This window comes from Scyliorhinus torazame, chromosome 19, assembly GCF_047496885.1.
Source record: "Scyliorhinus torazame isolate Kashiwa2021f chromosome 19, sScyTor2.1, whole genome shotgun sequence".
Lineage (NCBI taxonomy): Eukaryota > Metazoa > Chordata > Chondrichthyes > Carcharhiniformes > Scyliorhinidae > Scyliorhinus > Scyliorhinus torazame.
This window is the reverse complement of record NC_092725.1, coordinates 115,814,491-115,834,238: the sequence shown is the minus strand read 5'-3', so window position 1 is coordinate 115,834,238 and position 19,748 is coordinate 115,814,491. Positions and strand designations below refer to the sequence as shown.

Here is a 19,748-nt window from a genome sequence, read left to right as displayed (position 1 = left end):
AGACAGGGGAGGGTAGAGGGGTGGAAAATAGAGCCAGCGAGGGACAGCACTCTGCTCACACTCCATGTTGTAACATATAAAAGTCTAAAATACTCAAATGGTAAGATCCTCTTTTAAGCTGCATATACTGTACAATACTTTTACCACCAGAAGCTTGCAATTCAGAGTTATGTTGTTGAGGAGTTTAGGCCTATAAATAAATAAATATATACAAAAGAATTTTCAAGAATGTAGAAATCCGATCTGGTCAGAAAAGATGATTAGCCGGAAGTATTTAAAGGCATTAGAGTAACTGAATCAGGCCAGCAGCTTGGTGCGGTTGAAGCCTAGTCTGTGCAATTAACCAGACTGACAACAGCAGTTTAAAAGAAAAAGGGAGGAGATCTAATTGACGTACATATGATAAAATCTATTGGCAAAATAGAATTCGAGCAGATGCTTCCTCTTGTGGGGAAATCTAGAACGAGAGGTTATAGTTTTAGGATAAGGAGTAGCGATTTAAAACCGAGCAGAGGAGAAATTATGTCTCTCAAAGGCTCATGAATCTGTGAAATTCACTACCCTAGAGTGCAGTGGATGCCAGGACATTTGAGTAAATAGATTTTTAATTAGCAATGGATTGAAGGGCTGTGGAGTATGGGCGGGAGAGTTGCACACGGGATGAGATCAGCCATGATCATATTGAATGGTGCCGCAGGCCAAGTTGCTGAATTTCCAACTCTTGCTGCTGGTTCTTAAAATAACCGAGGTTGCAGTGCTTACTCTTGGAGGTTGTCATCTAAAACAGGTTCCCCCCCATCCCCCAATCAGAAGTGCCAGTGAAAACATTGCATTGGAAACACAGTCAGTCGCTTCATCTGTTCACAGGTGGATGTTTTGTCTACTGGCCACCTGAACTATTTGGATCGAACCCAGGTTCTGCTGTGAGGTAGCAGTGCTAACCAGTGCTACTATGAAGTTCTCTGTAATCCCATCCATCTCTTACTCTTCGGAAAAATCTTTAAAACTTTTTCTCACTCTAATTCATATCTCAAAATTAGTTAACAGCAGTTGATTTCCAATTCAGGTTCCATCGATTTATTACTAACCCTTTTGGACAATAAAACTTGACAAATACGGGGCAGCATGGTGGCGCAGTGGTTAGCATTGCTGCTTACGGCGCTGAGGACCCGGGTTCGATCCTGGCCCCGGGTCACTGTCTGTGTGGAGTTTGCACATTCTCCCCGTGTCTGCGGGGTTTCATCTCCACAATCCAAAGATGTGTCGATTAGGTGAATTGGCTATGCTAAATTGCCCCTCAATTGGAAAAAGATAATTGGGTAATCTAAATTATTATTATTTTTTTTTAAAACTTGACAAATACTGATTTTGCAATCCATACTACAGTACCTTGATCTACTTCAGGAAACAATTTGGAATTATTCCAGTTCAACAACTGTGGAGGGGATAATACATGTGAAATAAAAGCCCATGAATCAACTTGCGCTGCTTGGCCTAAATGAAGCACAAAGTCACACACTGTTTTATAATTAAGTAAATTGTGCAACTGGAAATTGAGCAATATAGAGTCTGAACTAATGTTTCCACATGGCCACAGTTTGGAAATTAGTGCTATTTTACTTTCTACCTCCACCCGCTCCCCCAAGGCACTGCCTGCTGCTCAGATACATTTCAATTTGCTCTCTGGTACCTTGCTGAAGTGGCCATTTTTCATTCAACCAAAATAAATGAGCAGTTTTGGAAGATTCTTTAATCAGGAGCCTAGAGCTCCTGTAGAGTACAGATTTGGATGTTGATAACATCGGAAATTACAGCCAATGTTAAGGGTCGAGTCTAGCAACTAGCTAAAAATATGCTATTTCAGCCAGAGCAGACAGAGGACCTGGATTCTCTTGTGCCCGTAACAGAATTACATGCTAACCTTACAAACACACATTCAGCAGCTCAAAGATATTAAACATATATCTGTATTTTATAATCTCATCATAAATATCCTAATGTATACAGTTTAAGCAATTGACTGGTCTCTCAGCTACCCATGGATTACATCACAAGGAAATTTGTATTGCAAAACCAGTGTAACCACATCAGCTTTGACAAGTTCCTGCTTCAAACGGAAACAGCTATTTGATTTAAATAAAGTATTTTGTGACAATGCAACAGTTATTAAGATTTACAAATTTATCAGAGTAAAGTGCATGGGGACAAAAAGTCATCTTTCAGGACCATGACCTGGATTACAGACAAAATTCCATAAAATGTTCTGCACGTGGTAATACAGATATCTAATATTGTTGTTAAAAAGACTCTGCAGATAGTTTTTTTTTTTTCCTTAGTTCTCTCGTACCAGGAAATTCTTACTGTGGCAATGTTGTTCCAGTCAGCCCATTCACCGATACAGCAGTGAAAACAACAACTCGTGCAAAAGTAGTCCAAGAGAAGACTCATCTACTTCAACGCACAAGGAGCATCAGTCCTTCCACCAAAGCATGGTCAACATTTTTAAAAATTCTACTAACATCTCATTTTGTGGAGTACAATTATCAGCACCTCTCTTGATTAAATTGTAGTGTAGTAAGGTGCTTTTTCCAAGGGAATTACCAATCCTATTAATGAAGAAAATCACATTTTTCAGAAAGTTCTTATAATGATAGCTGACCACAAATTGGACGTTAATTTTGGACATTATGGGCAATTTATCATGGCCAATCCACCTAACCCGCACATCTTTGGACTGTGGGAGGAAACCGGAGCACCACGCACACACGGGGAGAATGTGCAGACTCCGCACTGACAGTGACCGAAGCTGGTAATCGAACCTGGAACCCTGGATCTGTGAAGCAATTGTGCTATCCACAATGCTACCGTGCTGCCCACTTAAAACGGTAGTCATCCTAAATTTTCTTTTTCTTGAAGCTCACTCTATGAAATTAAATCTCAAATCAATTATAAATAAATATATTTAACTAAAGTAAGTCAAGACAACCAGTTGGATTGGCTCTCTGCACAAAGGACACGGTTTGTTTCTTTTTTTCAGCTTCTTTGCACAAGTGTAACAAGCGAGAAGATGGCCAGTCCTACCATGAACAATACAACCATTCTTTGGTCGTGCCTGACATATAACACAAGCTTCCAGAGGTCCCAAAGTGTTCGACTCGCCTTTCTCTCCCTTGTCTGCATTTTCTTTTTCAGTTTCCTGGCTGCAGCAATAGAAGCTACCAGACGTCGAAGGTTGCGAGCTCTCAGTTTCTTGTGACTCTGAACAATGAGAAGTCTCGCTAAACAAATCTGAGCAGTTTGATTCTTTCGACTCCAGTGGTGGTTTCTTGCAATCAGGAACATCAATACCATCATCCTGCTCTTTATCAGACTGCTGAAGTTTAGGTTTATCAGGAAGCCAATCTTGGCGGACTGACCAGCATCGATGACAGTGTCGCGGCAATGGAGGATTTAGCTCTTCACATTTGGAACACTTCCAATAATCCTGCAAGTGAATTTCATTGCTGTAAGGCTATTGTTTGATGTACAAACACAAAAAGGTAATGGGTAGCATTACTTAATTACTGAGACAATGCAGCAGGTTGGCTATTGCTATTTAGTTGATGATCTCTGCTGCAGTGCAGTATGTAGGGAGGGAGATAAAAACAAAGATAATTGGACTACTTTATTACAACATGCTTTGCACAGACTTAGAAGACTATGTAATGTGGCACAGATGACATGCTGCCCAGACGGTTCAGTACTAAAGGAAGTTACTCAATTGAGACACAAAACATTTCACCTCTGCTCAATGACACAGCTGTGATCAGAGTCAGATCAGTAACCTGTTAAAATCACTGTGCTGCCGCAGGGCTTTTAAAAAAAAAAGAACTGTTGGCAGGGGTTACGGTGTGTGGATATATTATGAAGAAAAAGTGCGACCCACATAGAGAGAGAACACTGCAATATAGCCTGCCAACCCAAACTCCAAAAACCACTAACTTACAGCTTCAGATATTTCTGGATCAATTTCTTCAATAAAGGTGCCCTCGTCACTGTCAGCAGCTTCAAAAATGGCAACTTCATAAATCTGCAAAAAAGTTACCCTTAGTATTTTTTAAATCGAAGCGTATAGAAAATGAAAGAATGTTTTCTTTGAAGCTTGCCTCTTTGTCACTTCGGTCTTGTGAATCCTCACTGAAATCACTATAATCTTCAGAGTGAACGGATTCAACTTCAAACTCAACACTGAATTTATCACTGGAGTCTTCACCTTCTGTAGCAACATGAATATCCTAAACAGAAAAGCAGACAAATTAAGAGTCCATAAGAAAAGCAAAGAAAAACACTATCCTAAAATATCAGAATTCACAAAGGAAAGCATAATCTAGCTACTTAAAAATAAATGCTCTCAGACAATATTAAGTGCTCGACCATACCGTGCTAAATGGGATAGATAAGATCTAGCAACTGAAAACTGGGCATCCATGGAGGTTCTTGGGGCCATCAGCAGTGGCATACTGCCCCAAATTTTTTTAAAAACACAGCTAAACTCGTAAACTTAAATTAAATTAGTGATGGCTGGTCAGGGGATGTGCTTGAGCTGCTTGATGTGGGAGCGGGCAGATCCCATTGCGAGCTGCAGCGACCACATCTGCAGTGAGTGTTGGCTGCTCGAAGAGCTCCGGCTCAGAGTTGATGAGCTGGAGTCTGAGCTTCAAACACTGAGGCACATCCGGGAGGGGGAGACTTACCTGGACACTGTTTTAGGAGGCAGTCACACCTGTCAGAGTAAGTAGTTTAAATCCTGCCAGGGACAGCAGGGTGTGACTGCAAGTCAGGCAGGTAAAGGGAACCAGCGGTCAGGAACTCAGGAGCCTCAGCCCTTGACCCTGTCCAACAGGTATGAGGCACTTGCTCCCTGTGTGGATGGCGAACAGGGCTGCAGGAAGGATGAGTCAGCTGACCAAGGCACCATGGTTCAGCAGGCCATTCAAGGGGAGGGAGTAAATAGGCAAGTTGTAGGGGATTCTATTATCAGGGGGATAGAGCAGGATAAAGAGTCCCGCATGGTATGTTGCCTGCCCGGTGCTAGGGTGCGGGACATCTCTGACCGGCTTGAAAGGATACTGGAGAGGGAGGGGGAGGATCCAGTTGCTGTGGTCCATGTCGGTACCAACAACATAGGCAAGTCTACAAAAGAGGACCTGTTTAGGGATTATAAAGAGCTAGGATTCAAATTAAAAAACAGGTCCTCAAGGGTCATAATCTCTGGATTACTGCCCGAGCCAGGTGCAAATTGGCATAGGGAGGCAAGAATAAGGGAAGTTAACATGTGGCTGAAAGAGTGGTGTGGGAAAGAGGGGTTCCTTTTCATGGGACACTGGCATCAGTTTTGGGACAGGAGGGACCTATACCGTTGGGATGGCCTCCACCTGAACCGAGCTGGGACCAGTGTTCAGGCGAAAAGAGTAAATAGGGTGGTCAATAGGACTTTAAACTAGAGATTGGGGGGGGGGGGGGGGGGGGGAAGGGAAAGTCAGGGAACCAAGAGGTGAAGTAATCAGTGGGAAGCGTAGCTGCTTAGGAATACAAAAAAAGCACGAAAAGACAGAACTCAGGAGAGGTTACGATAGTCCCCATCCCACAAAATATGACAGTGTATGGAAAGGCTCAGTAAACCAAGGTCCACCACACTAAGAAAACAAAAAGGGACGGTCAATGGAGAATTAAAGGTGCTATATTTAAATGCGCGCAGTGTACGGAACAAGATAGATGAGCTTGTGGCCCAGATTGAGACTGGCAGGTATGATGTGGTAGGCATCACAGAGACGTGGTTGCAGGGGGTTCAGGACTGGCATTTAAACATCCAGGGATTCACAACCTATCGAAAAGACAGAGAGGTGGGCAGAGGGGGCGGGGTTGCCTTGCTAATTAGGAATGAAATTAAATCAATAACACTAAACGACATAGGGTCAGATGATGTGGAGTCTGTGTGGGTAGAGTTGAGGAACCACAAAGGCAAAAAAAACATAATGGGAGTTACAGGCCTCCTAACAGTGGTCAGGACCAGGGGCACAAAATGCACCACGAAATAGAAAGTGCATGTTAGAAAGGCAAGTTCACAGTGATCATGGAGGACTTCAATATGCAGGTGGACTGGGTAAATAATGCTACCAGTGGACCCAAGGAAAGGGAATTAATTGAATGTTTACAGGAGGGCTTTTTGGAACAGCTTGTGATTGAGCCCACGAGGGGACAGGCCATTCTGGACTTAGTGTTATGTAATGAGCCAGACTTGATTAAAGATCTTAAAGTAAGGGAACACTTAGGAGGCAGTGATCATATTATGGTAGAATTCAATCTCCAATTTGAAAGAAAGAAGGTAGAATCAGATGTAAAGGTGTTACAGTTAAATAAAGGTAACTACAGGGGCATGAGGGAGGAACTGACGAAAATCAACTGGGAGCAGAGCCTAGTGGGAAAGACAGTAGAACAGCAATGGCAGGAGTTTCTGGGAGTAATTGAGGACACAGTACAGAGGTTCATCCCAAAGAAAAGAAAGGTTATCAGAGGGGGGATTAGGCAGCCATGGCTGACAAAGCAAGTTCGGGAATGCATCAAAGTAAAAGAGAAAGCCTATAATGTGGCAAGAGTACTGGGAAGTCAGAAGATTGGGAAGGCTACAAAAACAAACAGAGGATAAAAAAGAGAGAAATAAGGAAAGAGAGGATCAATTATGAAGGTAGGCTAGCCTGTAACATAAGGAATGATAGTAAAAGTGTCTTTAAATACATTAAAAACAAACGGGAGGCAAAAGCAGACATTGGGCCGCTCCAAAATGACACTGGTAATCTAGTGATGGGAGACAAGGAAATAGCTGAGGAACTAAATAAGTACTTTGCGTCAGTCTTCACAGTAGAAGACATGAGTAATATCCCAACAATTCAGGAGAGTCAGGGGGCAGAGTTGAATATGGTAGCCATCACAAAGGAGAAAGTGCTAGAGAAACTAAGAGGTCTAAAAATTGATAAATCTCTGTGCCCAGATGGGCTACATCCTAGAGTTCTAAAGGAGATAGCTGAAGAAATAGTGGAGGCGTTAGTTATGATCTTTCAAGTCACTGGAGTCAGGGAAAGTCCCAGAGGATTGGAAAATCGCTGTTGTAACCCCCCTGTTCAAGAAGGGAACAAGGAAAAAGATGGAAAATTATAGGCCAATTAGCCTAACCTCGGTTGTTGGCAAGATTCTAGAATCCATTGTTAAGGATGAGATTTCTAAATTCTTGGAAGTGCAGGGTCGGATTAGGACAAGTCAGCATGGATTTAACAAGGGGAGGTCGTGCCTGACAAACCTGTTAGAGTTCTTTGAAGAGATAACAAATAGGTTAGACCAAGGAGAGCCAATGGATGTTATCTATCTTGACTTCCAAAAGGCCTTTGATAAGGTGCCTCACGGGAGACTGCAGAGTAAAATAAGGGCCCATGGTATTCGAGGCAAGGTACTAACATGGATTGATGATTGGCTGTCAGGCAGAATGCAGAGAGTTGGGATAAAAGGTTCTTTTTCGGAATGGCAACCGGTGACCCGCAGGGTTCAGTACTGGGGCCACAGCTGTTCTCTTTATATATTAACGATCTAGATGACGGGACTGGGGGCATTCTGGCTAAGTTTGCCGATGATACAAAGATAGGTGGAGGGGCAGGTAGTATGGAGGAGGTGGGGAGGCTGCAGAAAGATTTAGACAGTTTAGGAGAGTGGTCCAAGAAATGGCTGATGAAATTCAACGTGGGCAAGTGCGAGGTCTTGCACTTTGGAAAAAAAGAATAGAGGCATGGACTATTTTCTAAACGGTGACAAAATTCATAATGCTGAAGTGCAAAGGGACTTGGGAGTCCTAGTCCAGGATTCTCTTAAGGTAAACTTGCAGGTTGAGTCCATAATTAAGAAAGCAAATGCAATGTTGTCATTTATCTCAAGAGGCTTGGAATATAAAAGCAGGGATGTACTTCTGAAGCTTTATAAAGCATTAGTTAGGCCCCATTTAGAATACTGTGAGCAATTTTGGGCCCCACACCTCAGGAAGGACATACTGGCACTGGAGCGGGTCCAGTGGAGATTTACACGGATGATCCCAGGAATGGTAGGCCTAACATATGATGAACGTCTGAGGATCCTGGGATTATATTCATTGGAGTTTAGGAGGTTGAGGGGAGATCTAATAGAAACTTACAAAATAATGAATGGCTGTTGTGGACGTAGGGAAGTTGTTTCCATTAGCAGGGGAGACTAGGACCCGGGGGCACAGCCTTAGAATAAAAGAGTCACTTTAGAACAGAGATGAGGAGAAATTTCTTCAGCCAGAGTGGTGGGTCTGTGGAATTCATTGCCACAGAGGGCGGTGGAGGCCGGGACGTTGAGTGTCTTTAAGACAGAAGTTGATAAATTCTTGATTTCTCGAGGAATTAAGGGCTATGGAGAGAGAGCGGGTAAATGGAGTTGAAATCAGCCATGATTGAATGGTGGAGTGGACTCGATGGGCCGAATGGCCTTACTTCCGCTCCTATGTCTTATGGTCTAATCTCATGGCCTGGTATGTCCCCCAATTTACCATTATCACTAGGCCCCCTGGGGATCAACTCTGGTTCAATCAAGAGTGCAGGAGGGCATGCCAGGAGCTGCAAACAGGTATACCTAAAAATGAGGTGTCAACCTGGTGAAGATATAACACATGACTACTTGCATGCCAAACAGCAAAAGCAGTGTGCAATAGATGGAGCCAAGTGATCCCATTGCCGACAGATGAGATCTAAGCTCTGCAAACCTGCCATTAATAGCGGTGAAAGGTAATAGGCAATTAAACAACTAACGAGAGGAGGCTCCACAAACATCCCCAAGCTCAAATGTTAGGGGAGCCCAGCATTTCAGTGAAAAGACAAAGTTGAAGCATTTGCAACAAGCTTCAGACATATTTGGGGGTCCTCATGCATAAATCACAAAAAGCTAGCGATGCAAGTTCAGCAAGTGCGAGGGATGGCAAATGGAATGTTTGCCTGCATCTCAAAATAGAGAAATCTTGTTAAAACTATACAAGACACTAGGTAGATCACACCAGGTGAACAGTTTTGGCTCCCTTATCAAAGTAATTGTATAATGGCATTGTAGGCTGTCCAGAGAAGTTCACTAGTTTGACCTTTGGAGGGATTTTCTTATGAGATGGGTTGAGTAGATTGGGCCTGTAATCATTGGAGTTTAGAAGAATGAGTGGTGGTCTTATCAAGACAAACAGGATTCTCAAGGAGCTTGACAACTGAATGGCAGGTGCTGAATGGTGGAATCTAGGGCCAGAAGACATAATCTCAGAGTAAGGGATTTCCAATTTAAGACAGATGAGGAGACATTTCTTCTCTCAAGAGGGTAGTGAACTTGTGGAATTCTTTACTGTAGAGGCTGGGTCATTAAGTATGTTCATGACTGAGAGACAGACAGATTTTTAAATCAGTAACGGAATGAAGGGTTATGGGGACAAGGTGAGAAAGTGGAATTGAGGATCATCATTTCAGATCAGTCATGATCTCATGGAATGGGGGAGCAGACTAGATTAACCCAATGGCCTACTTCTGCTCATACGTGTTATGGTCTTATAGTTCAAGTGCCACGAGGATAATCCTCTTGTGGGGAGTCCAGATTAAGAGGTACATCTTCAAAACTAGGGGTCAGTCACCCCTTTAGGACAGAGATTTTTTGTTTTTTTAAATTTAGAGCACCCAATTCATTTTTCCAATTAAGGGGCAATTTATTGTGGCCAATCCATCTACCCTGCACATCTTTAGGTTGTGGGGGCGAAACCCATGCAAACACGGGGAGAACGTGCAAACTCCACATGGACAGTGCCCCAGAGCCGGGATCGAACCTAGGACCTCGGCGCCGTGTGGCAGCAGGTCGAACCACTGTGCCACCGAACCTTTAGGACAGAGATGAGGAGAAATTTTCTCTCACGGTTTGTGAGACATTGGACCTCTTTGCCTCGGAAGGCAGTAGAGGCAAGGTCATTGGATATTTTTACGGCAGGTGTAGACAGATTCTTATTAGGTAAGGTGATGATCATTTCAGATCAGTCATGATCTTATTGAATGGCAGAGCAGGCTCAAGCGGCTGAATGGCCTACTTCTGTTCCTATTTTGTATGATCCATCGTGGTCCCCTCACGAGGTCCCCAGCATCCAAGAGGCCAATCTTCAACCAATTCAATTCACTCCATGGAAAGGGCTGAAGGCCCTTCAAAAGCCACAGGTCCTGACAACATTCCAGAAATAGTATTAAAGACTTGTGCCTCCAGAATTAGCCACGCTGTTACAGTACAACTACAACACTGGCACCTGCCAAATAATGTGGAAATCTGTTGTGGTATTACCCATGCACAAAAAAGGACAAATCCAACCCTGTCAATTCCAGCCCCATCAGTCTACTCTGATGAGTAAATAACAGTACTTTCAAATGGCATATACTTAGCAATACCCTGCTCACTGAAGCTTAGTTTGGGTTCTGCCAGGGTCACTCAGCTCATTGACCTCATTATAGCCTTTGTCCAAACAAAAGAGCTGAACTCGAGAGGTACAGTGAAAGTGTCTGCCCTTGACATTGAGACATTTGACCGAATGATTAAGGAGCCCTAGCAAAACTGGAGTCAATGGGAATCAGGGGGAAAACCCTCAGGTAGTTGGAGTCCTACCTAGCACAAAATAAAAATGGTTGTGGTTGTTCGAGGTCAATCATCTGCCCCAGGACATCACTGCAGGAGTTCTTCAGGGTAGTGTCCTTGGCCAAATCATCTTCAGCTACCTCATTGCCTCCATCATAAGGTCAGAAGTGGGGATGTTTGCACAATGTTCAGCATTAATCACGACTCAGATACTGTCTAAATGCAGCAAGACCAGGATAACATTCAGGCTTGGTCTGCTAAGTGGCAAAGTAACAGGCAATGACCACCTCCAGCAAGAGAGAATCCAATGATCTCTCCTTGACATTCAGTTGCATTACTGTTACTGAATTCCTCCACCAACACCACACTGAGGGCTACCATTGACCAGAAGCTGTACTGGAATAGCCATATAAATACTGTGGCTATAAGAGGTCAGCGGCTGGAAATTTTGTGAGTATTTTGATTGCAGACTGTTCTTCATAACGAGTGTGCTTCGAAGAAGGGCCAGAATTATCACTTGCTGGTTCCCTTCACAGATACAGACAGTGTTTTGATAACGTTCAGTTTACGTTTCAGATTTCCAGTATCTGCAGCATTTTGTTTTTTTACTTATGTACTCTATCAATTTAAGTACAGTGTCAATTACACTACATAGCAAGAGATTCAAATTTTTTTTAATGTAGTTTTATCTTAAAGCTGCAGATCTGCAAATTACAAAATGTTAGTTTTACATACCAGATGACTGGGAGAACCTGATGATTCGCTGTTTCCACGTTCACGACGCAATTTGCTTATCAGACACAAAGACAAATCATCCCAATGGAGGGATATGCTATCTGATCGATGCCGTTTCCGCCGTCTATTGTAAAATTGCTCGTCAGATGAGACGTCATTATCTAAAGTATCAATTTCACACATCAGTTTTAAGAAGAGCAGCTGCAACAATAACCCAGTGGATGTGTCCACTTTGTAGGGCAACGTCACAATATTGTCACAGGTTCAATTTTATTGCACAAATATAACCTGTTGAACTATATTGCAAAAAGCAATGGCAAAATAAGTCAAACAGAACTACATCAATAAGTGGGCGATGTTGTTTCAGTTTCCATGCTGTAGATTAAAGTATCACCCCCATAAATATCAAAGTTCTTGAGCATTCCTTCCCCCAGCTCATATGTAACCAATTATAAATTGGACAATTATCACAAAACCCTGTAAAAACTACTGAAAAATATACCCATTAACAGTATATCAGAAGCTTTGATATTTTAAAAAGCACAGCATCTCTAAGATCATATGCATAAAGAAAATTGACAATTTGATGCTGTGTACTGACCACATGCTTCAATTTATATATCACTCAACATTTCAACTTTGTTAATCTAGAAACATTGACTGGATAAGGCATATCTTTCTTGTGTGATGAAGTTCAAATGTAGGGTATTGTAGATTGCCCAAGATGTGGACATCAGGTCCTTCCATATTAACCCCATGATATATAAAAAAGAAATGGTTTACACTAAATACTAGTCAGATGGTGCCTGCCAAAGAAAGATCATGACAGAAACAACTAACCGGAAGTGACAAAAGCAAATGACTGCGGATGCTGGAATCTGAAACAAAAACAGAAAATACTGGACAGTCTCAGCAGGTCTGACAGCATCGGTGGAGAAGGGAACCAACGTTTCGAGTCTGGACTACTCAATAAGGCTCACCTATTGATGTAGTTCTGTTTGACAAAGAGTCATCCAAACAGTAAGTGATATATATTGTACGCTAATCTGTATTGCTCACACTCCAATAGCTTTGACGCAGCTAAAGTGAACAAAACAGCAATGGTCAGGTAGCAGATAGTATGCAACAGGTCCCAAATTAGGCTTTTGGGCTATATTCCATGGGTCACAAATGCAAACATACATGGGAAGTACAACTATCTTTGCCCTTCTTTGGGATACCAAATATGTTACTTTCAAAGCAGGTGCAAGGGACTACAATGGTTGAATAGATGGCTTTCATGCAACTTACACCTGCATTTTTACTGTGTGAGAGCTTCTGCCCAAATACTGAATCACTTGTTTAATATGCCTCTTGTAACACGAATAACAATGTGGCATGGTATAAGAACTGATCCAAGGTTAATGGTCAAGAAAACTTGTCAGGAAAACCCAATAACTTAAATAGTAATAGTTTCCGGTTGGTAATATTTTGGTCATTTTTAAACTGTTGGGGTATGTGAGTGGCAATTAAAGCTCGGAACAGAGCAACTGTGAATCTAAACTGAGGGTTTGATATGGTAATGAACCTAGTAATACCTTAAACAGATGTATACCAAAGGTAATTTAGCAAGGACGGGTAATTTAGTACAGATGGTCACGGAACAGGAATAGATTTGATTGGGTTGCTCAGATTCAAAGCAGACGATATGCCACGGTGAAAGAAAGGAGTCATAGGTAAAGCATGGACAGATAAATGAGGGCAGCACGGTAGCACAGTTGCTTCACAGCTCCAGGGTCCCAGGTTCAATTCTCAGCTTGGGTCACTTGTCTGTGCGGAGTCTGCACGTTCTCCCAGTGTCTGCGTGGGTTTGGTCCGGGTGCTCCGGTTTCTTCCCACAGTCCAAAGATGTACAGGTTAGGTGGATTGGCCATGATAAAATGCCCTTAGTGTCCAAAAAGGTTGGGTGGCGTTACTGAGATAGGGTGGAGGTGTGGGCTTGGGTAGGGTGCGCTTTCCAAGGGTCGGTGCAGACTCAATGGGCAGAATGTAAATTCTATGATCGAGGAGATGAAATTGAATCAATTCTGGCAGAAAGCAGTTCTATAGAGACTGGATGAAACAATGGAGATATCAAAAGGAAATAAGTGGATACTAAAACCAATAAAGTGAGGAGTTTGGATCTCAGCAAACATCAGGAATTGCTGGTCAAACTCCAGCAATCAGTGCGAACAAAGCCAGATCTGAAAAGTCACTACTGTTAACCTCAGGAGGGCACCACAAGAAATAATTAACGGAACTGAGTGGTAAAAGTGACTGGAAGTTTCCGTATCATGGCTGTTACTCAACAGATGAGAGGCTTAGCTTTGAAGATAATAATTAAGATTGCTTGGAACTGTTTTAAAGTATTGGTACTGTGTGAAGCCACTATTGTATTTAAGTGTAATTCTATCTTATTGTTTTTTCCTATTTCTTAATAAACATTTACTTTACTAGAAAATCACCACAAGTAGTCAGAGACTTAATTTCTGGATTTAAAAACCTCACACATACTATACAAATTGCGAACACAAACAGGAGGGTAGTTGTTTTAGGTTTATAGCTTGGCATTTACCATTAGCTGTACCCTTAACAGTCGCCAAATCTTAGGAAAGATATGCTTGCTGTTGAATAATAAAAAGGTGTTCAACTGGGTAGATAATGAGAGGCTATATCTTCTGGTGAGGGAATATATAAATAAGGATTTAGGTGTGAAACCAAAAGCACCGTTTCACATAAAAACGATGTGGGAATCTGGAATTCTCTCATCAAAGTTCCAACTCCATGTGGCAGCACGGAGACGCAGTGGTTAGCACTGCTGGCTCACGGCACCAAGATCCCAGGTTCAATCCCGGCTCTGGGTCACTGTCCGTGTGGAGTTTTCACATTCTCCCAGTGTCTGCATGGGTTTCGCCCCACAACCCAAACATATGCAGGGTAGGTGGATTGGCCACGCTAAATTGCCTGTTAATTGGATACTCCAAATTTATTTATTTTTTTGAAAAAAGAAAAAAAAGCTCCAAGTCCATGTGTCTGCGTGGGTTTCCTCCAGGTGCTCTGGTTTCCTCCCACAGTCCAACGACTTGCAGGTTAGGTGAATTAGCCATGCTAAGTTGCCCTTAGTGTCCAAAAAGGTTAGGAGGGGTATTGGGTTACGGAGATAGGGTGGAAGTGAGGGCTTAAGTGAGTCGGTGCAGACTCGATGGGCCGAATGGCCTCCTTCTGCACTGTATGTTCTATATTCCACCACTTCTTCCAATTGCCAAAGGACTTTTGATGCGGAGTCAAGTGAAATTTTTAAGACCTAGACTATGGGACTTAGGAAATACAGCAGGTAAATGAAATTGAAATACAGATCAGCCATGCTCTAACTGAACAGTGGAACAGGCCAAAGATGCCGAATAGTCTACTCTTATTCTGATGTTAAGAGACTCAAACTGTTCCATGTGAACTACTCAGTCTGTAAACACTACAATTTGCCTTTTATTGGTCAGCTCATGTCAGATTTTGTGTATCATAGCCAAGTGTACTAAAGGCCGTAGCTCACTGAGCCAGTTTGAACTATTTTTGGTGGACTTGTAAAGTGTTTATTTAATAAAAACACCTAGCATAACAGTGAATGACGACAGGAGCATTGTTTCAGGATGTTACTTGAAAAAACAGATAGCACTCTGAATGGCTGTATTTCTGTCCCTGTTTTCAAAAGTATTGCTTTCATACTATGAAACCTTGTACTGGAATCAATGTTCCCTGCCTCAGCAGAAGAGCAGCAAAGAATATCCTATTCAAAAATATCCACATCACAATTTTTAAACTGTACTTTTTACAGCTGCTTGCACAATGTGGGATAATTACCAATATTTAGATTTGCAAGGATTTGAAGTTGGATGCATTAAACATGCACAATTTATTCAAATGTGCAATGTACGTGTATCACACTTCATGGTTAATTCATCATTTGGCATGCTCTTTTGTTAAATTCTCTGGTAATGTTGTTCTCACTCGCCATTTACTCCCTACTGAAATATGGTTTCAGGTATCTTACAAATATCCTGACACAAGCCTGGGCTGCGACTGTTTGTAGGTCATTCAATTGTATGTGAGGTGGGTGGGGATGGGAGAGTTTTAAAAAAACTGCTTTGTACTTCAATCTAATCCTATCTTTACTATTTATCTAATCATGCACTGGATCAAGAGTGTGAACCCAGGGCAATTAAGGTTTCTGCAAGGCCATCAGCAGTATCGTAGTGAAATTAGCTTACACCACACAGGCCAATGATCTAATAAGTTCACTGATTCACCTTAGCCACCAAGGTACTTACCAGAGTCACTGCAGTTGGATCTTCTAACTGCAGCAGAATAGGAAACATTGCATGATGTACATGCATTCCCATCATTTGGCATTATTGTCTAAAAAGTAGAAAACATTGCTTAGTAATACAATACATGACAAAAAAGTAGAATACAACGTTGAACTATGTGGCAAGTTTTAACACTTCTAATTTAAACTAAAAATCACTGACATATTTTACATTGAGTTTTACCAGGACAATTTAAAAGTAATACATAAAAAGGAATTAGGTCTTGTGAATTATGGTGGAATCAAGTAATTTATTTTACTTCAGGGTGAAAAGTTAATGCTAGCCTTCAAAACTTACAAGTACATAAAAATTGCATCACAACCAATAGATATTGTATCAACAATATACTGCTATTGGGAAATGTGCCCAGAGCTTTCAACAAGTCAAGAAAATCTTACCACGAGACAATCTTCACCTCCAAGTTGGTTGGTAATCTTTCCAAGGTTGAGATCATTTATAGAATCTACATCAAACAGAAAAACTTCTCAACACGTGCTTATTATGGTTAAAAATAAAAGAATGCTTTATTTAATACAAGGACTTTTTTTCCAAAATTAGAATTAGGCCAGAACATCAAAGCAACTTTATTTCTGGGAGTTCATAGCAGTTTCCATAATATTAGTATGCTGCAGCACAAAGATATTATGACAATAATTAGAGAAGGGAAGCAAGTGACTTAAAAGGCAAAGATTGGAGGAACACATTTAAGGTAATCAGTGGGATTGTCGAGGCCAGTAAACAAGTCCCTAGATCTGTGTATCCATAAGACAAGTTAGGAGTCGATAAGAGTCTCAACAGTTAAATGATTAGGGCAGCACGGTGGCACAGTGGTTAGCACTGCTGCCTCACGGCACCGAGGTCCCAGGTTCGATCCCAGCTCTGGGTCACTGTCCATGTGGAGTTTGCACATTCTCCCAGTGTTTGCGTGGGTTTCGCCCCCACAACCAAAAAGATGTGCAGGGTAGGTGGATTGGCTAAATTGCCCCTTGATTGGAAAAAATGAATTGGACACTAACATTTTTATTTTTTTTAAAGTTAAATGATTGAAACAACAGAAGGAATTGTATTTTTCCAAATATAATGGGAAATTGGCGAGAATTGGGAGTGAAAAGACTTACTTCTGCAGCTCACCACAACTCAAAAAATACTTCAACCAATTTATTCTAAAGCATTGTTGCTATATAGGTAAGCACAGCAACAAGATTCCACAAATTATGGAATTAATGATCGGTTAATCTGTCTGAATCAGATCATAAACAAAGCTTTCTGCTCTATTAAAGATTCCATCCTGCTATTTCAAGTCTGCACAAAATTGCTGTAGCAATACGAGAAGATTTTAATTTAGCATCTAATGGTTGGTATCCAACAATACTGTTTTTCAGAACCCTGTGACTGTACTACCAACTAATTAAAGTTGAAATAAATCAGAAAGATCTGCTTACTCTTTGGCAGAGTAGTAACAGTACAACCAGGAAAAAGAAAGGTGGAATGAAAATTTCACAGAAGTTTGATTTCCAAATTCTGGAAAGGTAGAAAGGCATTAAGTACCTCTACCTTTGGCATGCAAGAGGCACAAGATGTTACAGTTCATAAAGCAACGGGAAGGCATTGACAAGACGGCAATATGGTTGGTATGATAGAATCAAAGTAGTGCCAGATCTGACTAAAAGTGGAGTATAAATCTTGTATGAATACTCATTATTTCAATGCTAAGGCACAAGGTGGAAGGGCGAGTAGAGCAAATAAGAATCTGAAATCCAAGTACGGCCTCTTGGAGATTCCAGATTGTAAATGCTCCCCCATTGTCAGTCATGCCTGGAGAGGCCTCGGCCCAAGCTCTAGAATTTCTTACCCAAACCTTTCCACTTCTTTTTCTTTTTCCTCCTTCATGACACACTTTAAAACCTATCTGCCCTATAATCTTCTGTGGCTCAGAAGTGTTAACTTTTGTATTATCATGCTTCCGTGAACCATCTTGGCTTTTTGTTACTATGAATACAAGTTGTTGAATTTTCAAAATGAGTGCTCTAAGTGAGTTATGTACTGTGCTAAACAAGGTCAGATAACAAAATTTCAACAGCCATGAAGTGCTGAAAAGAGGAACTTTGGTTGTTTTCGATGACAACAAAGCCTCAATGCAGGCATGTGACCGATAAAATGTGCATGCATTTAGTTCTCCTTCATAATCATGTTCCCAGGAACATGATAGAGGGGCTTATTTTCACACGGTTAAGGATTACCATTCAGCAAAAAGAACAAACGCAACAAAGATGGGTATTTCAGTCAGTCACATCAATATGTCACAGAGCATCCTGTAGTGTATACCTTTAGGCCAAAGCCTCATAACAACTTGCAATTAATAGTTGGTAGTTTAGGGGCTGGTTTAGCACACTGGGCTAAATTGCTGGCTTTTAAAGCAGACCAAGCAGGCCAGCAGCACGGTTCAATTCCCGTACCAGCCTCCCCGAACAGGCGCCGGAATGTGGCGACTAGGGGCTTTTCACAGTAACTTCATTGAAGCCTACTTGTGACAATAAACAATTTTTATTTTCATTCATTTTTCATAGCTAGGATCATATTAATTGGAGTTTAGAAGAGTGAGAGGGGATCTCATAGAAATGTGCAAAATTCTACAAGGATTAGACAAGGTAGATTCAGAAAGAATGTTCCCGATGGTGTGGGAGTCCAGAACTAGGGGCCATAGTTTGAGGACTGAGGTGAGGAGAAATTTCTTCACCCAGGGAGTGGCGAATCTGTGGAATTCGCTACCACAGTAAGTACTTAATTGCAGTGTTAATGTAAGCCTACGTGCGACAATAATAAAGATTATTATTAGTTGAGGCCAAAATGTTGTGTAACTTCAAGAAGGAATTACATATAGCTTTTGGGGCTAAAGGGATCAAAGGATATGGGGGGGGGGGGGGGGGAAGAGAAAGGCGGGATCAGGTTAAGCCATGATTATAATGAATGGCGGAGCAGGTTCGAAGGGCTAAATGACCTCCTCCTGCTTCTTTTTTCGATGTTTCTATGTAAGCCTGATACATCACAAAAGACCATGGGTGTTCATGACATCAAGGCGCCCGTTATGATACAGGGCTTTACACCATACTAATGGTGAAAATCTATTACGTTATTGATAAGAAGCTCAGATTCAAACAGCTGTTGATTAGATGCTGAATACTAGAGAAATGCACTGATGTACGGATATGAGTGTCTCACATAATTCAGCTAAAGAGGCTGTAACTAAGATGTTGCAAATTAAATGATAATACCATTATGGGGTAAAACACATTCAGGCTGTGATTATTAAAGTTATGTCTAAGCAGCACCAGATAGATGTGCTCTTTTCCAGCTCTTTAAGTGGCCAATTGGAGACTACCATCTTTTTTGGGAAAATGTGTCTGGAGTTGAAAAGATACTATTGATAAAGATTGGTTCATAGTTATTATGTAATCAACTTAGTAATCACATCTAGTACTAGAGAAAGTATTGCAGCACATGGTTGATAATGGACTAGACAACCTGCCTCAAATGAAATCTGGAGGAAGAGATTGAATCCTGTAGGCTGGAGCTTTTTTATTCCAACTCTGCATCAGATAATTGTGTAAACCAATGTAGTAATAGGTAGGGTGGTCCTACCTATCAACCAACACTTTTGGGGGTCCTAAGCCTGGGCCATGTCAATCTGCATAAACTCTCATGTAAACTGTAACAGCAATTTTATGCATGTAGATTTTTCAATAGCGGGAGTTGGATAGTGGAAAAAGTGGCAGGTATCCAGCCATTTCAGACAACCAACTAACCAAGAAGACTGTGGGAGGAACAGTTTGTTGTGACAGGTATAAAAATGCCAGATGGGGAGATGGTGGAGTAGTGGGCAAGTAATCCAGAGTCCCATGGTTCAAATCCCACTATGGCAGCTGGTAACTGGAACAAAAAGTCTACTAATGACCA

General features: G+C 41.6%; 1 protein-coding gene across 4 annotated transcripts in view; it reads right to left on the bottom strand.

Annotated features, from left to right (window-relative positions):
* Positions 1-1,949: 1,949 nt before the first annotated feature.
* mdm2 (MDM2 proto-oncogene) overlaps positions 1,950-19,748 on the bottom strand; it is a 31,056-nt gene continuing 13,257 nt past the window's right edge. For all 4 annotated transcript variants that reach the window (XM_072485078.1, XM_072485077.1, XM_072485075.1 and 1 more), the window contains 6 exons: positions 16,193-16,257; positions 15,756-15,843; positions 11,416-11,576; positions 4,146-4,274; positions 3,986-4,069; positions 1,950-3,484 (listed from right to left, as the gene is read on the bottom strand). In XM_072485078.1, coding sequence (XP_072341179.1) covers positions 2,963-3,484; positions 3,986-4,069; positions 4,146-4,274; positions 11,416-11,576; positions 15,756-15,843; positions 16,193-16,257 — 1,049 coding nt within the window. In that variant the 3' untranslated portion in view covers positions 1,950-2,962. The remainder of the gene's footprint in view (positions 3,485-3,985; positions 4,070-4,145; positions 4,275-11,415; positions 11,577-15,755; positions 15,844-16,192; positions 16,258-19,748) is intronic.